This window comes from Crocodylus porosus, unplaced genomic scaffold, assembly GCF_001723895.1.
Source record: "Crocodylus porosus isolate Cpor-Errol unplaced genomic scaffold, CroPor_comp1, whole genome shotgun sequence".
Taxonomy (NCBI): Eukaryota; Metazoa; Chordata; order Crocodylia; family Crocodylidae; genus Crocodylus; species Crocodylus porosus.
In genome coordinates, this window is record NW_017728939.1 from 4,105,179 (window position 1) to 4,128,106 (window position 22,928).

A 22,928-nucleotide genomic window follows, 5' to 3' on the forward strand; every position below is an offset into this window, starting at 1 on the left:
CGGGGGGGCGGGGAGCTCGGCCTCGGCGGTGCCGGCCCAGCGCTCGCAGGCGGCGGAGGTGGACCTGCCTGCTTGTGTGTCCGCCCGCCTTGCTGCGAGCCGCCGGGCCCTACGTGGGGGGAGGAAGCTTCGCGCTTTTGCGGGGCCTCCCCAGTCTTCTGCTAGGAAGCGCCCGGCAGCCGCGATGTTTTTGCGCGGCAGGAAGTAGCTGGCCCGCGAGGATCGGCCTCTCCCGCCGGCCGCGCGGAGCGATTCCTGATTCCTTAGCGCGGCTCGCAAGTGCTGGCGGGAGCCGCTTTCTGCTTCTCAATCCACCTGGGATGCGACTGGCTATTTTGCTTTGCTTCCGCATCATTTTTATTTTTTATTTTTTTGCAGACTTATCTGCAAAACTTGTTGTTTTTAAAAATGGGAATTTAACGTCCGTTTCCCTCCATTACCCGTGGAACTTGATGGTCTGTCTTGCAAAGCAATTTTTTTTCTTTGGGGGAAGCTCATGTGTTAAATAAATGTATCCTGGCACCCTTGCTATGTGGAGTAGGTAGGTGAGGCACTGAGACATTCAAATGAATGAATGTTAAGACTCCTCCGCAGGGTCGCTGTGAACTACCCCTCAGACATTGCCCCACACATGCTTAAAAGCCACCCCAGTGCTTAATTTGAGTGAACCGGCATATTGAGTTCATCTACCACTGGTTAGGTTAATATAATACCATCACTTTGTGCAGTGATCTAATTGCACTGACCACCTACAGCACTAGTATAGCTGCTAACCAACTGCTGTGAAATCGTGGTATGAGTGTTTTTAAGGCCATGACAGGCAGTGTTGAGTGCCTTTTATTAGTGTCTTTTGTGTAGTTTCTCAGCCTGAGAGCTGTGCCCATCTTTCTGTATGGCAAGAATGGGAATTGAAGTCCCCAAACTTTCTAGTACATGTTGTGATTTAAGTTTATGAATTACTGTGTTGGAGGGGTGAGGGTGTAAAATACTCATATTTAACAGTAGCACATGCTGTAGTAGAAATCAAATTGTAGAGTTTTGCTAATCTGTAAAGATTGAGATTAGTAGAGGCAGTATCTTCCCAATAAAACTTGACCAACTCTGTGCTGTGTTCATAACTATGAACCAGCGAATATTTTGTAGTGTGTTTTTTAAGTAAGTTCTAAATAAGACCAAGCTACGGTTGTTTTACTACACCACAGTTCACTTGTATGAGAGAAACAGTTGTAATATACCTTCTTTCAAAACTTGAATGAATCTCAGTAGTGACTGGAAGGTCCTTCAGTAATCATGTCAGAGTTCAGCTTCCCATTATAACCCCTTGTCTCTCCTCATTCATAACTTCCTTATTTTTTCCTTTTTGGTTTGAGACTTGCTGTGGCTTTAGACTAAAAGTAGTTCTTTTGTGTGGTATCAAATTGTCTTGCTGTGCTCCAGGGATGCTGGGAAGGGGAGCTACAAACTTAAAGCAACTACTTTTGATGCATTAATAACATAAATGGTTGGCATTCAGTATTTTAACTGTCCTACTTTTAGACCTCCAAGTTATCTGCAAAGAATATTAAAACCAGAATCGGGCTCAGAGTCCAAATTCTGTAGAACTTTTTAGTTATATCTGTTGCATGTTCAAGTTGACTATGTCCACTTCTGCTCCATGGTGGTCAAACTATAGCTAAATAGCAGTCCAGAGAAGTCTCTATTTTCAGCTGCCATACTTTCTTTTGATTTGTCATCTTAATAGAAAGCATCTATGGGAGAAAACATGGAGGCTTGACCATTTTGATTGTTTTCTATTGTTTTTTTAAAATAAAAGCTTTTTTCAGGTAATTCAAAACCAGATTAAACTTAATGTCCTAGTTTGTGTGACTAGAACCTCTTGAGAGGTGGTTATTACAGTAACACATTGTGAGACCGGGTGTGGGATGGGTACCCAATTAAAAATACAATAAATAGTTGGAAATATACTTTAATAGTATAAAGTTCCTGTTGTCTTCAGTTGCATAGCTGAGAGTTACAATATGGAGTTTTTAGTAACACATCTGTCTGCACTTCCACATAGTCTTATTAGTATCCCAGGAACAATCTGCACATACAACATATATACTGATAATCAGTAGCTGCTTTTAGGAGGTACATCTTCATGTGCACTTTCTGGGTTCATCTCTCTTTCTGGACACTACATATAAATGTATATCCTTCACCTGAGACTTTTGCACACATCTGGGGCAAAACAATTCACTAACCCTCTGAAATTAGGCATAGTTCTGTGTCTGCACATGAAGGTTACACTATCCAAATTTACTTGAATGCAGTGCTTTTTATTTATGGCAGGTCAGAAGTTGAGCCATATCAGATACCACATATAACACCTATATACACTTATCTGATTTTGTGGTCATCTTTTTAGTTTTGTATACTTTTTAATATTGAATTTTTGAAGTTAATTTAAAGTATGAAAAGGGAAAGCAAAGGTATTCCTTAATCCAACTTTTTTTTTGTGTGTGCATTCAGTTGTGTGGTGTTTTTGGTGGCAAAGAATCTTACTGGATTTTATCCCTAGTTGTCCCACATAGCCCACATTGCTAAGGAAGGAAGACTAGGCATTTTCTGTCTCTTTCTCCTCCTCCCCCACTCCCCCATCACTGTAATTCTTGTATTTCAGTTAGACATATGCAACCCAGTTAGAGAAAATGAGGTTTACAAAAATAGTAGATTGGAGGAAATGTATTTTATTTGCAGATAGTTATTTCAAGAAAATATTTCTGAGCCATGAATATTCTTGACGTCCATAATACTTTGTCACATTTCAGAATAAAATTATACTTAAAGAAGAGTTGTCAGTTAAATGTGGCAGAATCCACATATTTCAAGTGGAATTCTCAGTTTTAACTTGGACTTGTGCATGTAGTAGTCTAATCTTTTGTTATCTTGCACTAATTTTCTCAAGTTACTTTTGCAAAGATAAGAAAACATTTATAACATGAATATACTTGACTTACATGGAGTGTAATAGAACAGGCTCAGAATTCGTACAGTGACCATACTGTTCTGCATTGTAGCAGTAAAGTACCTTACTGGATTGCGTATGCCCCAGTTCATATATTTAAAGTCACTGGACATGTTTACATATTGTTATGTTGCAAATAGAAAATGTAGTTCATGGAGAGCTTTAGATGTAGCGTGGCAGACACGATCCATTTTTACTTTAAAGAAACTCAAGAATGAGTAATTTTAAAACTCAGCAGTTTTCTCAAGGAGTCTTGAATCCTGTATGTGGTGTTTGACACCTGAATGTAGTTTTACAAGAAGTCAGCCTTGCTAAAGGGGCATCTGCTTACTTAGGAGGATGCATTTGTTACTGTTACAAGTCATCCCTGCAGGATTTATTATAGTCAAAACCCCTTAAGTTTCCATGGCCTATAGAAAACCTCTAAAACAAGGAAGGAAACATCTAGCCCTAACTTTGTATTTCCTTACTAATGTGTGTTTAATAGCATAAACTTAATATTGCATTAATATTTTGGAAATCTGGTTAATATTTGGTGTAGTGGTGCATAAGCATGGATGTATTAACATGCATGGTTTATACAGTCTGTGCAGCCAGTAGGTGACAAAAAACTAATGTAGAGCTTCTCTTTAAAGCTAAGTGAATAGTTTAAAAAGTATGTTTGAGGCTTGATCAAGGGGTGGACTAGTTGGATCTTATGTAGGTGCAATGCAGCTTTAGAAAGCCTTGCTTTTTTTCTTACAGATTGCATAAAGGAGAGTAGTATACACTGAATAGTGGTTGTATCACTTCAGACTTGACCCCTCCTAATCTCAGCTTTGTCACAGTCCATCAAAATCCCTTGTCTCGAACAAAAATGACTTTGCTCAAGTTGCCAAATCTTTCTTAGTGCATTTTTAGACCAGTCCATATACTTTTACTTTGAAGCTTTGGATATGCAGACTGTCTCTAGGTGTGGCTGTTTTGCATATTTGTTCTGTCAGCTGAATAGATAGCTTGAGGTTTCTACGGGGAAAAATAAAAAGGTTTGTTCTTAACCCATCTTTCATGTCATGTATTCCAGTAAACATCTCATTGCTCCTCTCATGCTGCGTATGTGTACGTGGTTATTCCATTGTTGATATGTGGATCATAAACTCTTCCCTGTCTTAAAAAGTCTAGGACCCTTTTCATTTCTGATCTTTAACAGTGGACCTTCCCAGTATCTCTGTGGGTAGTTGGATAACCTCATTTCAGCTCTTGTGGCTGAGAGTACAAAACATATATTGGTTGGCTGGCTTATAGAGAAAGTGAAACCATTTACAGTACACCTAGGCAAGCCTGTTACCTGAAAAGATAGCTGTACAGTTTTTTTTTTGAATGTATATCTTTGCTACATCAATACTGATTCTTGCATCAAGTCTTTTAAGATAAAATTCGAGATGCTGCAGTCATGGCTTCCTTTTCAACTCTCAAAATCTATAATTTATGCAATCGTCTGCAGAATTTAGAGCATTTTTCTGGAGTTGATACCTGGAGTGTTTTCCGCTTCCAGTTTTGTTCTACAATAGTTTGAAATTATAACAGATTTGAGTATGATGCTTCCCTTTTTTCTGTACATAATGAATTCTGACAGCAACCCAAATGAATACAGTTTTTTTTTTTGTTTTTTTGTTTGTTTTTTTTTTAATAGGAAATATTTTAATGTTGGTTTTTAAGGAAGACATGGCAGCAAGCCAAGAAACTGAAAATTAGCAAATTAGTTTGGACACTTGTATGCTAAGTTTCCCTCTAGGGCTATGTGTTCATGAAGGTTTAAAACAGCAAATTTTTGAAGGGAGATGAAAATAGCATTAGTTTTGTGGCTGTTTGTATCATACATTGTTGCACTCCAGCAGCTGTGTCATCCATATAACTTCTTGATGTTCAGAAAGTAAAGTTTAGCCCTGATGTACATGAAGTACTTAAAAGTGTAAACCATGTACATGTTCCACAATATTACACAATTGTACTTTCTCTTGAAACATAGGTCAGCTGCATCCCAAAAGCATTAAATACAACTTCTGATACAGGTCATTTTCAGCATGTATACCAATTAGTTTAGATAAATCATGCATTGTCCTACAAACTAGTTATTTCTGGCTTATTGTAATATAGCTCCTGAATTTTTTCCAGCAGCATAATAAAATGGCTAATCAGGTGAATGGTAATGCGGTACAGTTAAAAGAAGAGGAAGAACCAATGGATACTTCCAGTGTAACTCACACAGAACACTACAAGACACTGATAGAGGCAGGCCTCCCACAGAAGGTGGCAGAGAGACTTGATGAAATATTTCAGACAGGTATAATATGCATTTCTTGTTTCTGACTGGTTATGAAAGTGAGGGCAATACCATTTTCAAATTTTATAGATTAAGGTTTTAAAGTAAACTCACTGTTTTTTTGTTTTATTTTGGTTTTTTTAATTTATTTTTTTGATCTGTGTAGATCTGAATGTATTGTTACTTTCACTTTCTTGAAGGCAAATTGGGTTTGACACTGACTTTTTAATCATTTGAAGCATCCTTAGCGTTGAATATGACATCCTAGTTGCTTCAGGATACAGTTCATCAGTTTGTCTTAGACTTTCACAAGTAAAGATGTATGTTCCAACATACTGAACTGTACATTTTTTCCTCAACACAAATCATCATTTGCTTTTACTTTTCTACTGTCAACTCCTCACAATGACTTTTAAAGACTTAAGGGCTGGATAGGGGGCTTAGTGGGGGAAGCAACTAGTTTGTCTTGCCAGAGAATACATTTGAACTCCAGTCTGCCTGTGGATTTTGTGTTCTGTCTAGTTCTTAGTGGACAGTTGAATCTATGTCAATCATTACACTGAAGTGTTCAGTCTGACAATAAATAACTGTTTTTTAATGAAGTCCAGGATTAAGCAAACTAGCAAATTCAATAATCTTGCTGCTAGCAAGTGTTCTGCAAGTCCTAGAGAGAAGGTTTCTTCATAATAATTTTTTGTAAACTTCAGCTTACCCCCCCACCTTTCCCTCCCCAGCCCAGCCCCCCTTCACTATACTTTGGGTCCTGTAAATTGAAACTACTACTCTTCTCTTCAAAGTGTGCTCTGTGAACAGATTTAGGGATGTTATAGAAATGCTTTATGCACTTATCTTGACTACATCAGTCGTGAGATACCAGTTTATCTTGTCTAACAGTCCAAAAATTTTGCAGACGAAGTGGAGGCAGTTCAAAATAATACCATACTAAGGCTAGATAAGGTATTCTGGCTCATGTGGGCAGTCTTAAGTTGCTCCAAATGAGCTTCCAATGACTTTCTGCCAGGTTTTATTTGCCTAGAGATATGTCTTTCTAAGTGTGGGTTATGATTATTTGACTTGATGGCTTGAGCATAGGTATAAGTGCCTGGGCAAGGGAACTCAGGGGTTCTAACGTGTGGCAGTTAGGTTGTGTTATGAGGAGTTCTCAAGTGAGTTAACATCCAGCACTTTTTTTAAACCCAGAAACTAGTGAGCTAGTATGATATTCACTTGTTTAGGTTTCTTTAATACCAGTTAAAGATATTCTGCATTGCACGAGCACTGTTAGTAACTTTTGATACTGCAGCTAAATTGGGGATGAACTTTGGGATTTTTAATCTGCTGAATCTGTTTCAGATGTGAAAGATTCAGGTGCCTGCCAGTATGCAGGGTCAGTTCTGAAATGCAGTCCTCCTGCTCAGCTGTACTATATGTTTTGAATTCAGATAGAGATTAAGGAGTCTGCATCAGTTAAACTCCAGAATATTCACCGTGGAGTTTTAGAGATGGATTCATATTAATATTGTGCTAAATTTCATCATGGATCTTATGAACTGTAATCCTTGATCTAATGGGCAGCATCTATAGTTTCCCTGAACTTGCTACAAATACCTTGGAGAGAGGGAAGAACTTTTTAAAGGCTTTAAAACATGTGCTTCAGAACTAGTCCACTGGTTTTTTTTTTTGAGTGTGTACCTATAAAGTTAACAGTGACATACGTAGGACATATAGCAGGGCTTGAAATAATGGCTTTTTGGGTTCTGGCTGCTAAATTGCATAGGTTAATCTTTTTATGCTTTCCCCACAGAAACATCTTTCTTACTTCAAGTAGAGGTTAGTGAAAATGGAAGCAAAATGTTCTTTCTCCTAACATGCTTCTGGGGTGTTGGGGCAGAGGTGGCCATATAAGTGGCTCACACCTCGAGTCAAGTAGTTCCACTTGTACGTTGAGCAGGGCATGCACAATATTCTCTTGCCTGTGTAGTTATGTAGAATGGGTGATTCAAAGGAAGGAAATGCGACACATTTTAGATTTCTATTCGAAATTCAGCCAGAGTTTATTATTTCAAACCCTGATATGTAATTTTGCTCTTACAGCAGATTTAATTCCCAAAGATCTTAAACTAGTACATTCATTCTTGGTTTGTAATCTTGCATTCAGTTTACTTTAGTGCCTAGATAGCTACATTTAATTTAACTTTTTACTTTCTTGTTTTCATGTCCTTTTCATATACTTGTAGGAATATCTAGGTTTTTTTTATATTAAATAATGCATAATTCTCTTTACTTATGTGGAATGCAACTGATTTAGAAAGTAAATTGCATAGTTTTTAGTCAGCATGTTCACAAAGTTAAACAGAAATCTGTAACTTTTTTATCTTTAACTTTTAGGGTTGGTAGCTTATATCGATCTTGATGAGAGAGCAATTGATGCTCTTAGGGAATTTAATGAAGAAGGAGCCCTCTCTGTATTACAGCAGTTTAAAGAAAGTGACCTGTCGCATGTACAGGTAAGGTGAGAGCTCCAGAGATGTGAGCAAATAAGTATAACAGTGTTTTCACACTTCTGACTTTACAAAAAGTCAATAGTTAACAGACTCACTGACATGGCAGTGCTCTGTTCTGAAATATGCCTTTGGTATCTGAGTGTTTGGAGGCTTTTATGTTTTACATGCACTGAAATTAACACACTTTTGAGTGAATGTGAAACCAGTTAGTTGGAAATGATGATTCTTTCACTGCTAGCTGTTTCAAGGAATTGCATCAGGAGGAATTGTCTCTAGGTTTCTTCCTGTTTTTATTGGTTACTGAATTGACTTGACATTGACCTCTTGTGTGTGAGAATCAGTAGCTTCCAATGGCTTTTTGTACACCCAGTTCAATTACTTTATAAATTGTATCTACAGAACAAAAGTGCATTTTTATGTGGAGTTATGAAGACCTACAGGCAGAGAGAGAAACAAGGAAGCAAAGTACAAGAGTCAACAAAGGGACCAGATGAAGCAAAGATTAAGGTAAACTTCTTAAAAAGCCTACTTCTTCAACACTGGAGTTAGTTATACAGATTGGGATGAAATTGAGTATACTTTAAATCCCCCTGTACTACATAGAATTGGCACACAAGGCTGCTCTGGATCTTTTCGTATTGAAGCTGAAAGGAAATGTAGATGAGACGCACTGAGGAGATGTTCTTCCACTAATTGGAAACTTCCAGGTGTTTAATTTTAACTGCTTAACGTAAACTATTATGGCAGCAAAATCTTTGTGTTCAGGTTTTTATAACTCAAATAACAGTGAGGTCTGCCTAAAGAGAGAGACACTTACACAGCTTTCCTTTCTATTAAGCTTATGGTAATGCATGCGCTTCTGAAAACTCCATTTAAAATCTTATGTAACATGTCTTGAGCGACAGCTTTCATGCTAATGCTGTAGGTAGTTTTAAAAAAAAAAAAAAAAAGCGGGTGAGGGCCAAAAACGGCATCAGTCTTTTTTGGGGATTGTGTTGTGCTACACTTTAGTTTGCACAACAGTACACATAGAAAGCCAGCCTGTTGCCTCTACATAATTGTATTGATACGTTTATGTATTCTCTAAGAAAAATCTCTAGTCTCTTCTGGAAAGCAAGTATAAGTTAGGTGCATGTATGGTTTTTAAACTGGAATATCCTTTTTAGTATGCTCTGAGTTCTGTGCGGAGCCTCTGGGGGCCAGTACAATCTTGACAAAGAACAAATTAGGAAATTTCTGTTCTAGCTATTGTGTGTAAGAAAAGTGAATTAAAACTTCTATAATTTAACTTTTCAGGCATTGCTAGAGAGGACAGGTTACACTTTGGATGTGACTACAGGACAGAGGAAGTATGGGGGACCACCTCCAGACACTGTCTACTCAGGTGTTCAACCTGGAATTGGAACAGAGGTTAGTATGTTCAGATTATTTTAGCAAACTGTTATGACTGGTCATGTATGTAGTTTGACTTGCTAAATCACTTAAGCTAGGAGTAAATCACAGTGCAAATGAAGACCTACACCATTGTATTACACTACTGTAAAATCTTATCACCCTTAAGTATGTATTTCTCATTTGTATTCTGCTTCTGCAGAAAACAGGACACTAATAATCACAGATGTCTTGAAGCAAAGAAAGGAATTATAAAGCTGAATTCCCTGGTAACGTTAAAAATCTGAATTGGGCAATCAAACTGAAGACTTTTAAAGACCAGCGTAATAAAGCTAACTTAAGTCATTTGACTATGCTGTTACATGTGCCTTTGTTGTGATAATGTGAGACCTGCTAATTGGCTTTGTGACAGATAACACTGAAAAAGTATACTTCAGATGCTTGTAAAATCATGCTTAAATAGTTATAGAGAACTAAAAGAGATGCCTCACAAGTCGTCATTTGTGGCTAGTTTGTGTTACACAAGCTTCAGCGGCACCCCCATCTGTCTCTTATTGGTACTTTCTTGTTAATTATAATGAGACAAAACTGAAATAATTACATCTGTAAATCAGGAGCTTAGTTAGTATCTTTCAGATTAAGATGCTCTTAAGGTTACAAAAGCAATACTCTTGTTTTTTTTGGTGTGGTCTGCCCCCCCCCTTTCATACGGGCTGTTATACATTTGCTAGTTCTACAGACCTAATTACTTGGGGTGTAAGAGTTGTGGCTAATGCCACAGATATCCTTTGTGCTAGCAGCATTACATTGCTGGCACATCTACTGTCTATTGCTAGGAGTGTTGAAGAACAGTTATCCAACATAACTGTTGAGGTCATCATGTTCATCAAGTGATCATCAGTGTCGTGGTGTCTAGTAATGAGATGGTATTGGGAGGCGGAGTGCCCTAGAGCAGTGGTTCTTAAACTCCTTTTTTTTTGGCGGACCACTTGAAAATCGCCAAGGGTCTTGGCAGACAACTTGGTATGCTTTTTTTGTTCTACAAACCAAAGCACACAACTCATATTTTAATATCAGTAGTCTTACCTTTCTTATGTGATGGATGTGCCTCTTTTTTTGAGCAAAGTTCTGGGAAGCTGGGTGTAATAAGTGTCAGCTTTAGCCCTGGGTTACCTTTCTGCAGACCCCCTGAATGGAGCTTGTGGACCAGTGGTGGTCTGTGGACCACAGCTTGAGAACCTCTGCCCTAGGGGTCTTCCCTGGGTCCAATATTGTTTAATATTTTTAGAGAATGGGGTGAGTGACAAAACTGATTAGCCTAGGAAACACGATTTGTAAGGAAAGGCTGGAGGAACTGGAATTGTTGTAGCCTGGAGAAGACTTAGGTTGGATTTCATAAACTGCCCTTCAGGTATTTGAAGATTTATAAAGAGGATGGAGATTTAGATTATTCACTGTAGCTATAGGAAAGAGGACTAGGAGCAGTGGCTTCAAACTGCAGCAGAGGAAATGTGGGTTGGGTATTAGGAACAACGTTCTGACTGCAAAGGTTGTTAAACATTGGAACTAGCTAGCTACAGAGGTCATCAGACCTCTATCCCTGGACATTTTGAAGAGAATGTTAGACACTTGCCTGGTATGGTTTAGTTTGCAGTGATCCTGCTTTGAGCATGTGGCTAGATAAGATGACCTTATGAGCTCCTTTCCAGCCTATCTTTCTAGGCAGCTCATCTCTGGTCCTATCTGGACATTGGCTTAAGATGGCTGAAACAATATGTCAAAACAGCAGATACAAAAAATACATCTGGTCCTGTAAGAAACAGAGAAACTGTCCCTCTCAAATGAGTTACAGTTTACTTACGAATTAACCAAAGTACACTGTTCACGTAAGGCTGTCAGGAAATGCTGTACTACTTTTTCTACCTTTTGGAAGGAATGAGTAGGAGGGCATGCTTGATGGTTCTTTTTGAAGTCAGCGCTAGGTTAGGATAGTGTAGACATGCCGGCACAATCTCACTGGAATCATAGAGGTGGAATGGCTTGCCAGTTGTGGGCTGCTGATGTGATTTCAAGAATGGTGGATATTGACTGTGAGTATACAGTTAATACCTACATGGTACACTGTCTAAATTTAACACTGAACATCTGCTATCATCCTGCTGAGCTGAGTGCTTTACAGAAGTTACAGACTAGGGGGGAGGTGGGTGTTTTTTGTTGGTTTTTGTTTTTGAAATTAAGAAATTGATAAGCTCTCCTGGAAGAGGCTTTTCCAGAGATGATAAACTTGTACTTTGAAACCAGTGTTCTGTGGAGCTAAATTGTCTAAGTTTTTAATGATCTGCTGTATGTTTATATATGGCACAAATGTTGGCTAATAGACTGGTTTGGTGCAAGCCTAGTTCCACACTATAAAAACTTGTATTTTAAACCAACTTCTTTTGAAAATTGGCAGAGCACATACAATTCATCAAGACTTGTTCACTTGCTTGGTTTGAAAACTCATAGTGCATCTGTTCTGTGTAGTCTGCTTGGTAGGAGAGGAATGTAATAAGTTCTTTTGCCTGAGGTAAAAAGTTATTTTGGCTGAGGAAAATGACGTATGTTCTCCATTCTAAAATGAAATCATCTACATCAAACTTGAAATCAACCTAGGAAGGTTCCAGGGATTAGGGTTGTTTTGGGTATCTGTTATGTGATTTTTTTCCAAGCTAGGAGGGTTCTTTAAGGATTTGTATCACAATTAGAGCACTTTCTATTTTATATGTTCTCTGCAAATAGAGTAAAGAGCAGTTGTCTTGCTTAAGGTAGGTTTTTGAGATGCCAGATTCTGCTTTATAAGAATGGAATTCATTGTGTAGTTTCTTTGTCTTGCAGTTCAAGTATTGCTTGTAAATCCTGTGTAGTCAACTTGGATTACTGATGATCGTTTTACGTGTATTTAATATATGAAATGTGTTCCCATTTCAAAATTGTCACAATGAAGTTACCTTTGCTCTTCAGTTGACAAAAGACATGATTTAGCTTCTGACAAATGGAAATGGTGCCTGAACTAAAACATAATGCAGCTCTCTAAAAGTAGTTGACTGAAAATTCTTGTGGGGGTGACAGTTGTATGTGAATGCTTTATTAAGATAAACTTAAGAATAAAACAAAGTGGGAGTTGAGACTGCTTGCCCAAAAGGTAACAAATATTTAGTTGCACAAAATTAGTTTGGCTTCTAAAAGACTATTTTAGCAAGGTGAGGTTGTGGGGGTGGAGCAGGAGGAAGCATTAGAAAGCAATGAGAACTGGGCGAAAAGTTGAAAGCAGAGAGAAAAAGGCAACACTGTCTAAAATTAAATGCAGGCAGTAGGAAAAACTAAACATTTCACCCAAATATTTATAGGATTAGGGTAGCAGAATTCTGTAAACATTTCAGAGAAAATGGAGTTCTAGTAATGGTAAATCCATTACTAATTGCATCTGGTAAAATTATCAATGCAGAAAAACGTTTAATAATAATCTTTGTTGTGAGCATTGCTGAATGAATGATGTATTCAGCTATGCTGTTTCTTGCATCTTCCTTGCATACTGTTGGGAGCACTAAATGTACAGGGACCTATCTAAATTTATGGTCTTGTGGATTTTACAGAAACCGTGAAAAACAGCGGTCACCAGGAAATCTGGTATCTTGAAACCAACCATAGAAAAAAAACCGGGGAGTGATGTAGACTGAGTGAAGGCACCCCTTCCACCAGCCAGTTGTGTGGGGTGGAGCTGCTGAGACTCCTCTGCTGATCAATGATGAGGGGCGGGGGTGCTGTGAAATGCCTGTGAAATTAGCCCTGTGCGCCACGAACAGGCTGTGAAAAATCATTTGTCTTGCTGCGACTTAAATTCCTATATATGTATAAACATCTCAGATTGGCAAGTCTGAAAAATTTCAACACCAGAAATGTAATGATAAAATCACTTCATGGGAGGGAACCTCATGGATCACTTAATTCAGGGCTGTCCAACTTTCAAGTGGCTGGGGGCTACACACTGCACCAGGATGAACCATGAGCTTCCAGGTCATGCATGCGGATGCTCCTATCTGTGCTGCTGCATAGTGTGTCCATGTTGCCCAGGGTTTGCTCTCTGCTCCCCATGCTGTGTGGCAGTGTCCTGCTTGCCTGTCTGCTTTTAGAGAGTGACAGCCAGAGGGAGGAGGAGCCCAGAGTCTCCCAGCTGCTGTTGCAGGCAGAACAATAAGAGGGGAGTGGTGGCTGAGCAAGAACCTCAGTGAACCCATAGGCCATCAGTTGGACACCCTGATCTAGGCCAGTCTGCCATGCATGAATGTAGGATGTGATGTTCCTGAACAGTCCCAGACAGGTAATTATTCTTGAAAAACCTCCAAGAAATATTGCAGAACTTTCCTGAATAGCTTGTTCCATTGTCCTATGGTTATACCAGGAGGCTTTGTTTTTGTATTGTTTTGTTTTATTTTCCCTTTCTGGAGACTTTTTTTGAAACCTAGATCTACTTTCCAATTTTAACTCATTGGTTGGTGTGTTGCTCTTTCTGGCAAGGAAGAACAGTTGTTCTTCTTTATGGCAGTCTTTCAGATATTTGCAAACTGCTATCCTGTTTCCCTTAGTAGCTGCTCATTTTTAAATTTAAACTTATGTGGACAGGCTGGGAGAACTAGGTACAGCTTGCATTCCAACCTCTGTCATCTTTGTCACTGTATGCTAATCAATTTCTCCAGATCCTTCCAAAAAATGCAGATTCCAGGATTATATACAGTACTTTGGCTGAGGCCTAAGGAGTGCTGTGTAAAATGGTGCTATCAACTTCTTGCATACAGCACTTCTATTAATTCAATCCAAAATTGTATTTCCTACTTTACTGTATCGCTCTGCTGACTTGTGTTTGTTTTGAACCACTATAGCCCCCAAACTTAAGTATTTTCCATTCTGTGTTTGTTTGGTTTTTAGGGTTCCCCTAACTCCTGGTGTGAAACACGTTGCATTTTGTCTCAGAATTTCATACTGGTGTCTACTGTCCATTTTTCCAACTTTTTCAAATACTTTTCAGTTGTAATCCTCTTCCTTTTAAAGTGTTGGTAGTCTCAGTTTTTTTGTTTTTATCTGTAAAGTGGATCGGGACTTTCTTTTCCTGAATCTCTATCCCAAGCCATTCATGAATGGACCTGGTTGTTTTAGTAGCATCGGATGAAGTGGACTGTAGTCTAAGAACGTTCCTGCCTCTTAGAGCAAGACCCTGCTCTATCATCTTCCCAACTTCAGACTAACATGGCTAACTACCTCTCTCCATTAATAAAAATGTTAACCAATGGCTGGTTATGAGTCTTTGGTTCCATAATTTTTTAACTGTTGAAATTTATCAACGTGGTTTTTACTGAAAGTAGAATTTTGACTAAAGAATATAATGTTTGCTGGCAAAACTCTTCCACAGAAAATTGAAGTGGTTTGAATTTCCAGTCTTAAAATGAAATTTTAAAATTAGCATTATATGGCCTGTATAATTAAGTTTTAATGGCTTTAAACCCTGTTTTTTCTTTGATCGTCAAATAGATATTGGTCATCATTAGAAATGTTTCTGGGAAGGTTCAGCAGGGACCTCCAGTTCAACATTTATATCATGTGGAAGGAAAACATGAAGTACTACTTGTAGATTGCATATGGCAACATTTAGGGTAACAAATGAAAGGTGGTCAGTAATTGGATTTTTCTAAATTGTGCATAGTCAAATCAGTGTGTATAAATTGAATGCCATGAAGAATGAATGAGGATAGTGGGGCTACATACTTGGAAACATCAGTCCTGACAAAGGACTTATTCATTGGAGACTATGAACTGAACAAAATTTTCTATTGTATGTTGCTGTGAACCTTTTGAGACTGGATTTATAGCATAGGGAATATTTAGTACAGGTAGGGAGCTAGTATTATCAGGCTACTGTATCCGTGTGTGTGCATGCACGCACACACAAATCTCTAATCCAGGAAGATTCATAGGGGAATGAAGAAAACAGTACTTACAGTAACAGAGTTTGGGAGGGTGGGAGGGAGCTCTGAGACTAGTTTAAATAATTGGAAAGATGGCTGAGGCAGTTTTATGAGACTGCATAACTTGTATAAACAATCAGTTACATGGAAAGAAATACTTTTGTGTTGATTGCTAGCTTGGAGTGCCCTAACAAGGCTGTTTGAAAGCTGAGGGGTTTTTTGCTGTTTCAGAGAAGACAATACATGGACAGTAAAGTTCAGGAGCTACTGCTCTGGTTCAGCCACATACAAAGATGAAGCAACTGGGACATGCAGTTCTGTTCATATTGCAAAGTTTGATTTCTTGCATGGCATGGCTTAATATGCCTTTACCTACATACTAACCCCACAATGGAAGAGGACAAAAGCAGTTGAGGAGTGGATCAGAGATATGTAGGTATGGGACCCCTCATTGCCAGCAATGGCTTGAAGTTTACGTGCATGTTTTTAGTAGAGGTTCAGAGACTCCTTGCATATTAATCTAGACCCGAAGAGGACGTGTTACTGATGGCCATAAAGTCCGTCAGAGTACACTTAAATTGTTTTCTCCTCAAGAGTGAATTTTGGGTTTCTGAGTAACTGGAGGGTTGGGAATATTAACATACATTTATATGTAAACCTACATTCGAGACTTCATCTTCGGCAAAAAATGTATCTTGTGTTCAAGTATGAGTAGTGGATGAGGTGGCAGGGTCGTAAACTGTTGCCTCTGAATTTCTTATTGTCTAAGCAATTTCCCTGCTTTCTGCTTGATTTTGATAAATGTACACTGTGATATTGCTGTTAACTTGCATGGAGAACTTGCACATCATTACTGACTACACGCTATTTTTTCAATGTGTGTTTTTTAAATATTCTATCAGTGGAAAAAGGGCATTGGTAAACAAAGGCTTGTATCCCAACAGTGTGAAAGTCCTTGTTCTTGTTGTGTAACCACTGTCACAGCTCACTTTGCTCTCCTCCCAAAAATTTTGCCCTCCTAATCAGTCCTTCAAAGTACCAAGAAGATGGTAATCGGAGGGCACCAGGTTCAGGCTATGCAGAGGATGGGGCATCATGATCTATCTGAAGAATTAGATTGCCTCTATGGTGTGCAAATTGGTGTTTGGACAGACTTTGTTGTGCACCTTTGGATGGGCTCTTTGTATACGTTGTTTTAGTTTCTTCAGGGTCTTGACAGATCTTTGAGTTTACTGTGGCTACCTTAAGCTAGAAGTCACCAAGAACACCCCATATGTCCCTGAACATGAAAGGAGGTTTTACTTTCTGACTGACCCTCATAGTAATTGATATGCAGTATAAGCTACGTTCTAGAGGTATTTGATAAGCAGTAACTGTTTGATAATGGACATTAGATAAGTATATACCTTTTTAATGTAGTATTGTAGATGGCCACTGATATGAGTGCCACCAGAAATAATGATGTGTTAATTCACTGAGGCAGTAGTCCGTCTTCTATCTCCGGTATGACCACATAACCCATCTCGGGTGTCTGTGTGCTGTAGTCCTAAAACCACTGACAAATCAGAGAGGTAGGTGGATGAAAAGTTATGATGTAGTAGTTAGGGTATAGTACTTGACCTTGGAGGTCACTTTCACTCTTCTGTTTCTACTGAAGGGTTTGGAGATAGTGGGTTATGAGAAGTTTATATGGTGATTTATATAGATGTCAGAAGGCAGAGCATGGTGGCACCTTTTATAGTGTAGAGTAACTGGTTCAGAGAGGTCTGAGCTTTCATAGGCTGTAGCTAGTTCTGTGAGATACTGTGAGCCTAACATTTAGCTGACCCAGACAGCAAAATTGCTTTGAGGAAGGTTAGCTTGATTAATGGAACCTGAAGACCATTAAAAGGAGACCACTTAACGCCTGTGGAGTGAAGAAAAATAAGCCGGTGACCCACCTAAACCCTGAATAGCTGTTAGTGGGGTTAGGGCACTTGTGCGTGAGAGATCTGCTTTGCCTGATTCTTATTAGGATCAGAACCTAGGTCACCTACATCCCATGTGAGTACCTTACTATGTCAGACCCTTCTGAGGTGAGCACTGGAGCTCCAGACTCTCTTGCCGTGTAACCTCAGGGCCATGAACAGACTTTGCCCATAGAAGGCTCCTCTTCCTCTAGGAAGCCTGGTCTCATCTGCCCCTCATCAGACCTTGCAGAGGGGAGTTGCTTCAGCCTTAAAATCTTCCTGGGTTTGCAAAAGAAAATGAGGATGGATCCCTGTCTTTGCAGAAAGGGTGTTCCTATTGATGTTAGTACTTTGAAATCACCTTTATCACATGACAAGCAGCAAGGTATGAAGCAGAACAGATTTTACATAAAAACAGAAACGTAAGAAACAATCTGGTAGCTTTTGACGGCAGATATGCAAAGACAAGGAAAAGATACTTCACCCTGCTCTTTAACTTGAAACAGCTTCTTGGTGAGTTATGTTGGTGTCCTGTTGCTATTCTTGGAAGATCTCCAGCCTCTTGCTGGGGCTTTCCACCTTGCACTGAGGTTATGGATGCCTATCCTTGGTTGTCTTTCATCTGAAGTGCTTTGCCCTTCTCCCAGCCTATGAACAGATACAGTCTTTGTTGCAGGAGAAAATGTTTCCTTGTGGGACAAAGCATGAGCATTCAGCAATTTTTGTCACTTTCTACAGGGCAAAACCCCCAAAAGGTTTGCACGATAAGAACCAGCAAGTATTACAATCAAACTACTGAAACAAGGCAGTCTGACTATAAATCACAAAAGAAATAACAGCCTAGGAACAAGACAGTGACTGGGCCCAGTGCTGTTTCAAGTGCAAGGTACTGAGGCAGCAATTTGCAAGGACACGGGATGGCAACTAAATCTGGCTCATGAAAGTTCATATGCTCCTACTATGAGAATTTCCTGTAACTGGCCAGCAACATGTTCCTCTCTGGAAACACAGTGGATGTGGCAGCACATGCCTCCTGGGAATGTGACAAGGACTCCAAAGACATGTAGCTCTTGCAGGCCAGCAAAGCAATCCAGGCAGTGAGCCAGACTACGGACTTGCTGGCTATCTGCCTCACCTGTGCGGACTCTGAAATGAACCTGGGCTCAGACAATGAGGGCCTGGAATTTCCTGCCCTCCCCCTGTTTTCATCCCAGCCAGCCCAGTGCTCCAGAAGACCCAGCTGGTGACAGAACATATCTCACTTTTGGGGATGGTAGGTTGTAGACCACTGTTATGTTTGGGTAAAGAGGAGTTGGGCAGTTGGAGGGCGAGGGGGTTGTGGGCAAGGAGCTGGGATAGTTCAGCACCTCAGTGATGCACTGGGCAGTTGAACCATAGGCCTCTTCCTCAGGGTCCCCACAGAATTGCAGATTGGGTCTACACTGGAACCACATGGTTGCACTAGGATTGCCCCATTGTACCCTTGCCCCGCCCCGCCCCTGTGTGGTATGGTAATAGGTACCACTTTAATGGTTTAAAGAAACCAATGTTGACTTTTCTTTTTTGGAGGGCATTTACGTCTGGAGCCATTATCATGTGGGTCCCATTTCACTTAGAGATTGATGCCATTTACACTAATTATCCACTTAATGCCTCATGGATCCCCCTAGAAAAAACAGATAGAGACAAGTAGTGCACAGCAATAGGGACCCTTCCTGCTGCCCTGGTCATGTGCTCAGAGCTTGCTATAAGGCACTAGTCTTGGCTTCATAAAAGTTAGGACAATGCACTACTGCTATAATGTGCCACCCGCCCCTCTTGCTTTTGTTTTCAGTTGGTTGCCTGTGTTCCACCCTAATAAAGTAGCAGAGCTGGCCTTCACTCCCGTGCAAAAAATAATTAATTGTAGATTGCTTGTACTTTATTACAAGCAATGCATTACAAACCAGCAGGCAAGGGAAGGAGAAAACAAGTACATTGTAAATCATCAGGTCTGCTGCTGCTTCATCGCGTCAGTTCATGTTTCCCTCTAAGTGGTCCCAGCTTGGTTACATTGTCCTGGACTTATAAATGCTAGTGCTGGCCTTGAGAGTCAGTCAGAGCTACCTCTGGCCCCCCTTTCTAGCAAACTTGGTTCGTGCAGTCCAGGGTTGTTTCACAGTAGGAGAGGATGGGGCACAGGTGGGCTGGGGTCCCTGAGTCTTTGCAGAATGGGTGGAGAAATGGTAGCAGCATACCTTACAGCCCTAAAAGGTTTCCAGGCCCCCACCCTACCATGATCCTTCAGCTTACTACACAGAGCTTATACAGTTGTTAGCTCTTCCGAGCAGCAGTCTGCTCAGCCCCTCAAGGCAGCAATGGGCATGGGAGCGGGGTACTCTTGTTGCGTTCTCAAGCTGTGCATCTTAAGCAGTGCAGTGACCCGGGTACCTAGGAAGCAAAGGGAAGAGTGAACTTACCACACTGAGATTCATCAAGGCAAATGAGCCTGTCCATTGGCTGGATGGCCTTGCAAGTTGGAACTTTTGGGGGGTTGTTTATGTCATCAGGGTAACAGCAAAGAAAACAATGAACTGTTCATTTTCCTATACTTTCAGGCTCACCTGGTGGCGTGTGTAGGCTGAGGAGCTTTACAGGGCCATTGCTGAATGTACAAAGAAGATGCTTGGGGAGTCTGTGAAGGTTGAGAGTAGTCTGTGTATTGCCTTATTTCTGCTTCGAATCTGCAGGGATGGTGTGTCGTCCCATAGCTCAATCCACAAGTGGGACCACCTGGTGGCTGTGCAGAGAACATGCTGCCACCAAACTGCCACCAAACTTCACTGTCCCACAGGGCTCCCCAGTAGCAGCGGAGGGAATGAGCACTTCCTTCTCCCTCCACCCAAGCTGTAAGGCAGTTGGATCCTGTGGCTGGAGCGGTTGTCTGGTGCCTGAAGTCACCATAAAGCTGCACGCACATGATATGTAGGTTTATAGGATTTCTGTTGACCTCCCCTTTTCACATTTCTGTTGTTCTGGTTAATAAAAGTTCTGCCTGTTGCCAAAGCTGGCTGTGGCATTCACTGTATATATGAGATGTGAGTACTCAGGGGCATGAGAAGTGCCAAAATAACTCAGCTTCTCTAGTCAGTTCCTGCCTGTTCCAGCACCTACTCTCCTTCCCTTTGTCCAGCGTGGAGCTGGCTTTGGTGGAGCCATATACAACCAACCAAAACTGTTCCTCTTTCTCTGTCTATCCCCCTCCCCCCATCTGTGCCTGGAGGAGCCTACAGCCTTGCACAGCCCAAGCTTTCACTACTTCCTTTCTCTCCTCCCTTTCCACAGCCTTGGGAGCATAGCTCAGCAACTGGCAGGCAGTCATACCTCCGTGGAGCCTGTGCACAACTCACAGTCCAAGCTTGTCGCTTCCTTCCTTCACTTCCCCACCTCCCCGCAGCACCTTTCCACATTCCTAGGAGCAGAGAGCAGCATCCAGCTAACATGTTAACCCTGCACACTCTGTAGCTATTGCTCCCCACCCTCCCCCATGTTCTCCAGATATGCTGGAACTGACCATGTGAGAGCATGAGTTTAGTTGCCAATATTTATGTTGTGACAGTACATGACATCATTTTATAACTCACTGTTTCTCCTCAAATTTTGGAAAATGGTCAGCCATTGCATCTTGCCAACATAGTGCGGAGTCACTGGCCTCTTTTTGAGAATTTGCAGGAGTTGGGGGTTTGCTCTGCTTTGACTGGCAGGGCCGCCTCCTCGGCCTCGCAGATGCTGTGCAGCATGTACACGGAGACCGCAAACTGGGGCACGTTGCCGTTGCTGGCACCCATGTGTGTCCTTATGCACTTCCAGCAAGCCTGTAGATGCCCCAAAACAGACTCCACAGTCATTCTGCAGCTGCTAAGCTGGTAGTTAAACAGTTGCTTCGGTAGGTCCCCAGCAAAAGCTTGCATCATCTAAGGTAAAGCGGGTAGGCAGGGTTTTCAATTAGTAAAGGGGGTACAGTCACTCCCTCCACCTTTGTTGGGCACACCAGGGGCAAACTCTCTACTCCATCAGTTCAGGGAGGAGGGTGCTCCTAAATATTCTGGCATTGTGCAGCCTGCCTGATTAGCTGGCATTTTATGTATGTGAAATGGCTGTGGTGGTACATAACTTACTGAAGCATTGATAAATCCACAGCCACTGTACACAGGGGAAATAATGGTGATGTGTGTGCTGTTAACAGCTTCAGTGCAGTTGGAGAACCCTAAGCTGGCAAACCTGTCCATTGCCTCCTGTGAGTTGGCAAGATGTATGATGTACAAGGCTGTCACAATTTGGATTGCTAGACACTGCAGCCATTAATTTGCCAGTGGCAAAATGGTTTGCCACAGACTGAAGGCAGTTTGGGGTTGCCAGCTTTCATGTGGCTACAGCAGTCTGCTTCTCCGTAGATAAGGGCACCTGCATGTTTCTTGTCCACTACCGTATATGTGGGACAAGCTTGGCATAAATCTTCATGAGGTGCCCCTGGATGCATGGATCTGTACACACTGCTGCTCGTTATCCCAGGAAGCCATTACAATCTGCTCTCACCCCTTGTTACTAAGCTCCCTCATATAGAAGCACCCCAGTGGTTTGGAGCTGCTGCACATCAGCCTGGCCACAGTGTGCCTACCTGCAGCCAGAACATCTTCAGGCCTACCATGGATTAGGAGCCTGACATAGCCGAGTACTGCATGTTGTTTGGCAGCAAGCACATGTTTGAGCTTCTATTGTAAGTGCTGCTGCCTTGAACTTACTGTGAATGAAAGAAGTCACGGGAGCAATCAGAGCCCATGGATATTGCCATTTTCACCTAATGTAGCTTACGAGTTCATAACACAGGGCCAGCAGGGTCTGCAAGGCAGTGAACATATATGGATCTACAGTGGCTGATGGTAGCAGAAGCTGTGGGTCAGTCAGTGGTGGTGGCACAAATCCAGTAGAAATGCAGATGGGCAGTTGGGGGTGTGAGCTTTGGAGTGAATCATGCAAATCCTTCTCAGAATTTTTACTCCATGGAATTTGCACACCAGCGGATGCTTTGCTGAGTGTTGGCAGAGTTGGGGGAACCTACAGAAAATTGACCAGCGCAAGGCATTCTGGGATATACTTTCTCTGGCCATCTGGTGGCGGTATATTCAGCTGTTCTTTAAATTTAGTTGGAAGGGTGATGTGTGGACATGCCAATATTCTGATTTCTTCATTCCAAGACAAGTCGCACAACCAGTCCTACAATAAATGCACCTGTTTATAGCCTCCAGATTCTGGTATATGCCCCTCCCCATCTCTTCCTTTTCAAAATCGATGTACATGGTCATTAGCTTCTGTGTGGGATTCCCTTCCCCTTTGATACCTGCCTCCCTTGATATGCCTGCCAATGCCCCTTGCCATTGTCACTTAAGGACATCACCTATTTATTAGGTTCCCCAAGTCTTAGCTCTTTGTCATGCAAATAGCAGTTATTTAGAGGGGAACATCTTTGACGCTTGGTCTGGCTATAATTTTATTGCCAATCTTTTCTTTAAGTCATGTCACAAAATTGCAAAGATGCCTATATGTAGAATAACATGATCCATGCAAACAAAAAAAATGATAGCACCGAACACAACTTATTGATTGTTTTTAAAAGCTAACAAGAAGGTGGTTAAATCAGTTTGGGAGAATATGCATGTATGAATAATGTTCCTCAAAACTGATTATATAAGTCAGTGTTTCTCAACCCATGGGTCGCGACCCAAAAGAGCGTTGCAAGAA

General features: G+C 41.0%; 1 protein-coding gene across 3 annotated transcripts in view; it reads left to right on the forward strand.

Annotated features, from left to right (window-relative positions):
- Window positions 1-22,928, forward strand: part of HNRNPR (heterogeneous nuclear ribonucleoprotein R) — a 35,868-nt gene that overhangs the window by 267 nt on the left and 12,673 nt on the right. Inside the window, exons 2-5 of one of the 3 annotated variants that reach the window (XM_019547712.1) lie at window positions 5,164-5,330; window positions 7,698-7,816; window positions 8,213-8,320; window positions 9,110-9,223. In XM_019547712.1, coding sequence (XP_019403257.1) covers window positions 5,174-5,330; window positions 7,698-7,816; window positions 8,213-8,320; window positions 9,110-9,223 — 498 coding nt within the window. In that variant the 5' untranslated portion in view covers window positions 5,164-5,173. Of the gene's footprint in view, window positions 1-5,160; window positions 5,331-7,696; window positions 7,817-8,212; window positions 8,321-9,109; window positions 9,224-22,928 lie in introns of all 3 variants that reach the window. The other 2 variants (XM_019547713.1, XM_019547714.1) reach the window with 2 other exon arrangements.